At 43.8% G+C, this 7500-nt stretch overlaps 1 protein-coding gene across 1 annotated transcript in view; it reads right to left on the bottom strand.

The window, feature by feature from the left end:
• cyp17a2 (cytochrome P450, family 17, subfamily A, polypeptide 2) overlaps nt 1-7500 on the bottom strand; it is a 16837-nt gene that overhangs the window by 2708 nt on the left and 6629 nt on the right. The window contains exons 4-7 of the mRNA XM_028564846.1: nt 2953-3182; nt 2338-2424; nt 1168-1380; nt 1-105 (exon numbers count right to left, since the gene is read on the bottom strand). The exon at nt 1-105 is cut by the window's left edge and continues 65 nt beyond it. Coding sequence (XP_028420647.1) covers nt 1-105; nt 1168-1380; nt 2338-2424; nt 2953-3182 — 635 coding nt within the window. The remainder of the gene's footprint in view (nt 106-1167; nt 1381-2337; nt 2425-2952; nt 3183-7500) is intronic.

Here is a 7500-nt window from a genome sequence, read left to right as displayed (position 1 = left end):
GTTGATGACACAGTCCAGGTACGGCAGCCGGGCGCGGTCCGACACGCACACTGCCCGATCTCCGCCCACGTGCTCGTCCAGCTCCTTCTGGACGCGCTCCTGAACCTGCAGGGTGGGGGGTGGGACCAGGCTAATGTACCAGAGTCTGGTAGGACCAGGCTAGTGTACCAGAGTATAGTAGGACCAGGCTAATGGACCAGAGTCTGGTAGGACCAGGCTAGTGTACCAGAGTCTGGTAGGACCTGGCTAGAAAACCAGAGTATGGTAGGACCAGGCTAATGGACCAGAGTCTGGTAGGACCAGGCTAATGGACCAGAGTCTTGTAGGACCAGGCTAATGAACCAGAGTCTGGTAGGACCAGGCTAGAGAACCAGAGTATGGTAGGACCAGGCTAATGGACCAGAGTCTGGTAGGACCAGGCTAATGGACCAGAGTCTGTTAGGACCAGGCTAATGGACCAGAGTCTGGTAGGACCAGGCTAATGGACCAGAGTCTGGTAGGACCAGGCTAGTGTACCAGAGTCTGGTAGGACCAGGCTAGAGAACCAGAGTATGGTAGGACCAGGCTAATGGACCAGAGTCTGTTAGGACCAGTCTAATGGACCAGAGTCTGGTAGGACCAGGCTAATGAACCAGAGTCTGGTAGGACCAGGCTAGAGAACCAGAGTATGGTAGGACCAGGCTAATGGACCAGAGTCTGGTAGGACCAGGCTAGAGAACCAGAGTATGGTAGGACCAGGCTAATGGACCAGAGTCTGTTAGGAACAGGCTAATGGACCAGAGTCTGGTAGGACCAGGCTAATGGACCAGAGTCTGGTAGGACCAGGCTAGTGTACCAGAGTATGGTAGGACCAGGCTAGTGTACCAGAGTATGGTAAGTACAGGCTAATGGACCAGAGTCTGGTAGGACCAGGCTAATGGACCAGAGTCTGGTAGGACCAGGCTAGTGTACCAGAGTCTGGTAGGACCAGGGTAGTGTTCCAAAGTCTGGTAGGACCAGGCTAATGGACCAGAGTCTGGTAGGACCAGGCTAGTGTACCAGAGTCTGGTAGGACCAGGCTAATGTACCAGAGTCTGGTAGGACCAGGCTAGTGTACCAGAGTCCGGTAGGACCAGGCTAGTGTACCAGAGTCCGGTAGGACCAGGCTAGTGTACCAGAGTCCTGTACCTCGGGGTGATGCAGCAGGTATGCGAGGATCCACAGCAACGTGGTGGACGTGGTCTCCACGCCGGCTCCGAATGCCTCAGCGGCTGTCATCAGGACGTGGTCGTCCGTAATGGTCTCTTCAGACCCGGAGGAGGTCTGACTCGGCACACGGTCCGTCTTTCCCTTCAGCAACGCGTCCAGGAGATCCCGTGGGTCCCCGTCACTCAGAGACGCCTGCAGACCAGGTCCACGAACATAAACAGGTTTTTGGATCCATGAACATAAACAGGTTTTTGGGTTCTTAAACACTGGGTCCAAATTCTGTGTCGAAATTGCAACTGATGTTCTTTTTCTACACTTTTCTTGACAAAAAAAAAATTCCTATGTTTTTTAGGTTTCTGTTCCCTGTCCTGTAAATTTATCCTGTGTTGTGTATTGTTGTCTGTATATATTTTGTTGTGTATTTTTCTGTTCCCTGTGGTACATTTCCCTGTTTACGTTCTGGTTCCTGGTTTTCTGTCTTGTCTTGTCTAGTTTTACTTCCTGTGTTTTTCCACCTGTCTGATTGTCCTGCCCCTCCCTGATGTGTCTCACCTGTTGTCTCACCTGTTCCTGGTTTCCTCGTTACCTAGTTTATTTAGCCCCTGTGTTTCCTTTGTCTCTTGTCTGGTTGTTTTGTGTTCTCGTCTGGTTAGTTTGTGAGTGTCTGTGTCAACTCTCGTCTGTTTCTGTTGGTTCAGGGTTTTTTTTGCTCCCTTGCTTGTTTGGATGCTTTTTTCTTCATTCTTTTGGAATTGTTTTTTGCCTGCCGCTACTCCCAAGTCTCCCTTGGTTGATTTTGTGTTTAATTAATAAATCCCTGAGCCCCAACCACCTCCTGCCTGCCTGCCTCGTCTCTACGACTGGGTCCTTAAATTCCCTACCATTGCAACAAAGATCCTTTCCATGGGAAACTCCCTCACTCGGACATCTCTCCAGTAGTGCATGTATAGGTACTGAGCATGTGTGTAATAACAACAAAGTGAAAACATTATAATTTCCCCTTGCAGGATTAATAAAGTATACATTATTATTATTATTATTATTATTGTTTATTTCATTTACAAAAACAAAACATCTACTGTTACTCCCTAATTCCTATATGGGACATAACATATTTGTGGGGGCTCGTCCGGGTACACGGGACGTTACCTTGTGCTCGTCCAGTTTGCGAGACAGCAGTCGATCTCTGATGGTGATACAGTCCTTCAGTTTGCTGAGACTCTTGTTAGGAAACACCTGAGAGACAGAGACAGGCTGTTATAAAGACCTGAGAGACAGAGACAGGCTGTTATAAAGACCTGAGAGACAGAGACAGGCTGTTATAAAGACCTGAGAGACAGACAGGCTGTTATAAAGACCTGAGAGACAGAGACAGGCTGTTATAAAGACCTGAGAGACAGAGACAGGCTGTTATAAAGCCCTGAGAGACAGACAGGCTGTTATAAAGTCCTGAGAGAAAGAGACAGGCTGTTATAAAGACCTGAGAGACAGAGACAGGCTGTTATAAAGACCTGAGAGACAGACACAGACTGTTATAAAGACCTGAGAGACAGACAGGCTGTTATAAACACCTGAGAGACAGACAGGCTGTTATAAAGCCCTGAGAGACAGACAGGCTGTTATAAACACCTGAGAGACAGACAGGCTGTTATAAACACCTGAGAGACAGACAGGCTGTTATAAAGCCCTGAGAGACAGACAGGCTGTTATAAACACCTGAGAGACAGACAGGCTGTTATAAAGACCTGAGAGACAGACACAGACCTTCATCCAGGGGTAAATGTCCACCAGTCCTCCCCCGGCGATGGTCTCCACGATGCCATCGTTGTAGCGCATCACTTCCTGCAGCTCGGCGTCGCCATGGCAATAGGTGGCGCTGAACACCAGCGTACACACCACGTTGGTGACGGCTCGGGTTACCGCGGGAGACGGGTCAAAGCCGCTAGGCTCACCGGATAAGAGCTCGGCACACAGACCCTCCACCGCGGAGAGAACTGGAGAGAGAGAGAGAGAGAGAGGGAGGAAGAGAGAGAGAGGGAGGGAGAGAGGGAGAGAGGGAGGGAGAGAGAGGGAGGGAGAGAGGGAGAGACAGAGAGGGAGGAAGAGAGAGAGAGAGAGAGAGAGAGGGAGGGAGAGAAAGAGGGAGGGAGAGAGAGACAGAGAGACAGAGATGGGAAAATATCTGACCTGTATTTATGTTTGTAGTGGCGGCGCCCTCTAGTGTGTGTATGTGTGTGCGTGTGCGTGTGCGCGTGTGCGTGTGTGTGTTTGTGCGTGTGTTTGTGCGTGTGCGTGTGCGTGTGCGTGTGCGTGTGTTTCTGCGTGTGCGTGTGCGTGTGTGTGTGTTTGTGCGTGTGCGTGTGAGAGTGTGTGTGTGTGCGTGTGCGTGTGTTTCTGCGTGTGCGTGTGCGTGTGTGCGTGTGTGTGTGTTTGTGCGTGTGCGTGTGAGAGTGTGTGTGTGTGCGTGTGCGTGTGTTTCTGCGTGTGCGTGTGCGTGTGCGTGTGTGTGTGTGCGTGTGTATGTGTGTGCTTGCGTGTGCGTGTGTTTCTGCGTGTGCGTGTGTGTGTGTGTGCGTGTGTGTATGTGTGTGCTTGCGTGTGCGTGTGCATGTGCGTGTGTTTCTGCGTGTGCGTGTGTGTGTGAGAGTGTGTGTGTGCGTGTGTGTGTGCGTGTGTATGTGTGTGCTTGTGTGTGCGTGTGCGTGTGTTTCTGCGTGTGCGTGTGCGTGTGTGTGTGTGCGTGTGCGTGTGCGTGTATGCATGTGCTTATGTGTGTGCGTGTGTGTGTTTGTGCGTGTGTGTGTGTGTGTGCTTGTGTGTGTTTGTGCGTGTGCCTGTGCGTGTGTGTGTGCTTGTGTGTGTTTGTGCGTGTGCGTGTGCGTGTGCGTGTGTGTGTTGTATAGGGTCCTGTAAAAATTGACTGCCCGCATTCACACTCACACACACACATTTAGACAGGCCTACTTCTTTCACAGTTGGTTGTTGGAGTTGGCTGTGTGCAAAAACTATTGTAGGTAAGGACTCCCAAAAATGTGACAACTACTTGCTATCATGAAGAAATGTTTGCATGCAAAAACTAAAACTAAATCTTGAGCTCAAAATTGACCTTTGACCCTTTTGTTTGGCAGTTACTGTACTCATGTGCCAAAAAAACAAGGAGTCATGCAAAAGGCATTAACTGACATACAGTACAGGCCAAAAGTTTGGAGACACCTTTATGTGTTTATTTATTTTCATGACTATTTACATTGTAGATTCTCACTGAAGGCATCAAAACTATGAATGAACACATATGGAATTATGTACTTAACAAAAAAAGTGTGAAATAACTGAAAACATGTCTTATATTTTAGATTCTTCAAAGTAGCCACCCTTTGCTTTTTTTGATAACTCTGCAAACCCTTGGTGTTCTGTCAATGAGCTTCATGAGGTAGTCACCTGAAATGGTTTTACCTTCACAGGTGTGCTTTGTCAGGGTTCATTAGTGGAATTATTTCCCTTATTAATAAAAAAAGCAAAGGGTGGCTACTTTGAAGAATCTAAAATATAAGACATGTTTTCAGTTATTTCACACTTTTTTGTTAAGTACATAATTCCACATGTGTTCATTCATAGTTTTGATGCCTTCAGTGAGAATCTACAATGTAAATAGTCATGAAAATAAAGAAACATATTTGAATGAGAAGGTGTGTCCAAACTTTTGGCCTGTACTGTATAATCAGTATTTGCTTTATACAGACATCATAAGAACACCTGACCAAGGTCTAGTCACCTGGGCCCAGTTTTTCAAAAGTAATCCAGTGGGATTTTGGATCACGGATTGGATCAAATCTTGGAAATGGGTTTTTCAAAAGCAAAAGAGGGATTCCGAACTAAGATCAGAGCATGTAATCCTATAATCTTACATTTGATCTGGATCAAACCTGCCCTTTGGGTTTTTCAAAACTTTGAACTCGGTTTAGGATCTATTTGATCCAAAAAAAAAAACAGGATTATCCTGATCCCATCAGAAGGGTGGATTCAGTTGTGATTTTTCAAACCAAATAACATCAGAGAGTTTTTTTCTTTTAAGTGAATGATCACAAAATCAATGTATACTGATGATAAATACATTTCTTCATATTTGAAGCATATGTGAAGCATGTCACATCTAATGAGATATGGTAAAAAAATAAAAACAATAAAAAAAAAATTCTAACAAAATAAAGAATGTAAAATGTTTCTGTTAATTACAGTGTTTCTGTTTCTTAAAATTAAAACAAACAATGGCTATTTGTGGCCACCGGTATTTTGCCTACCTGTTGTTCTTTGCTAAGCCAGTATGCTACACTGTTGGTTCCATTTAAGGCTCTGGTAAACAAGGATTTAATCCTAATATTTTGTATTTGGATCACAGTGATCCAATCCAATGTTCCTTTAAAAAACTGGCATAAAAGTTAAATGGATCAGCTAATCCTGGATAGCAAAAAATGGGATTTCCAAATCCATATAAATTTGATCCAGATTAAATTTTTTGAAAAACTGGGCCCAGTTTAATCTGGATCAAAATGATCCAGATTTGGAAATCCCATTTTATTGCTATCCAGGATCAAGTAATCCGTCTTACTTTTATGCCTGTTTTTAAAAGCAACATTGGACTGGATCACCCTTATCCAGATAGACAGTTTTTAAGATTATTTAATCCGGATTACCAGTGCTCTAGATGGGGACAACATATCACAATGTGGGCTACCAGCTATGTAAAGAACAGGTAGGAGAGCTGACATGGGGTCACTGTAAGTGTTTTCTTATTTTGAGACAAAACACAAAAATAACATAACCATCCACTTCCATTCATAGTTTTTATTAATAAGGGAACAAATTACACTAATTAACCCTGACAAAGCACACCTGTGAAGTGGAAACCATTTCAGGTGACTACCTCATGAAGCTCATTGAGAGAACACCAAGGGTTTGCAGAGTTATCAAAAAAAGCAAAGGGTGGCTACTTTGAAGAATCTAAAATATAAGACATGTTTTCAGTTATTTCACACTTTTTTGTTAAGTACATAATTCCATATGTGTTCATTCATAGTTTTGATGCCTTCAGTGAGAATCTACAATGTAAATAGTCATGAAAATAAAAAGGAAACGCATTGAATGAGAAGGTGTGTCCAAACTTTTGGCCTGTAGTGTACTTATTGATAATTGATATAAGTTAGCTCGCTAGCTCTACTTACCTTGCGCAGACATATGTAGCTATGCTTATTAATCTTCGAGGCATTTAGCTGTGAGTGGGTTCTCCCACACCGCTTAATCCATTGTCGGCTTCTTTCCGCTTGGGTCTTGGGCTTTGGAAAGGTTGGAAAAAACGACCCCTCCCTCTAAACTTTTGGGGTACCTGGTGTCAGACTTGCAGATGCCATAGGCGCATCGCAATGTTTGACGGGGGTCCTTCTCCTTAGTTACAGTTGCTGAGCTAGGATTGGACGAGGACCGATAGAGGGCGGGGTTTTGCGAACGGTCAATTGGTTTTGAATTATGTAGAAGACCCTTGGTTGAACAATCAAATTGACTCACGATATTTAGTCACATGATAAAAGGGGGTCTCAAATACCCCCCCCCCAAAAAATGACATTAACTCATTTTTGCCCCAAACATGATGTTAAGGTGTGTTGCCTTTGTAAGCCAGCGTAGGGTCAGCGTAGAGCTGGGCGATATTGACCAAAAGTCATATCACGATATATTTTGGCTGAATATCGATATACGATATATATCCCGATATTTTGTTCCGCAAAGTGAGAGCAAATGTTCAGTCAAAGTCAAAGCCAAATATGACATGTCACATGTAGTTTCATAGAAATCGGCTATTTCAGTGAACAGTTGCAAAAATCAAATGAATAAATAATAATAATAATAATAATAATAATAAATAATAAACAGGTTTCTTCACCTGGTTCATGATTAAATGCTCAGCTGTTCAGATAACAATATAATGTAAAAATAAATACTGTATAACAACAGGAGAACCTTTTTTTTTTTTAAATCAAAGCTCCATAAGGTGCACATTTAAATAAAACAAATATCTTAAATAAAAATAGCCTATAAAATAAAAGAGGCCAATCCAAAAGGAGTCAGCAGCTTGCTTGGAGCAAGGATCACATTTGAACTATATTGATATATATACGATATGGTCTAATTCCATATCTCATTTAAAAATATATCGACATATTTTTTATATCGATATATATCGCCCAGCACTAAGTTGACTTTAAGACATCAGAAAATATTGTATATATGTTGTTGGTAGGGCTGGGCGATATGGAGAAAATC

Source organism: Perca flavescens, chromosome 19 (genome assembly GCF_004354835.1).
Source record: "Perca flavescens isolate YP-PL-M2 chromosome 19, PFLA_1.0, whole genome shotgun sequence".
Classification (NCBI taxonomy): Eukaryota; Metazoa; Chordata; class Actinopteri; order Perciformes; family Percidae; genus Perca; species Perca flavescens.
Note: the sequence above shows the minus strand (reverse complement) of the source record. Positions and strands in the feature narration are given on the sequence as shown.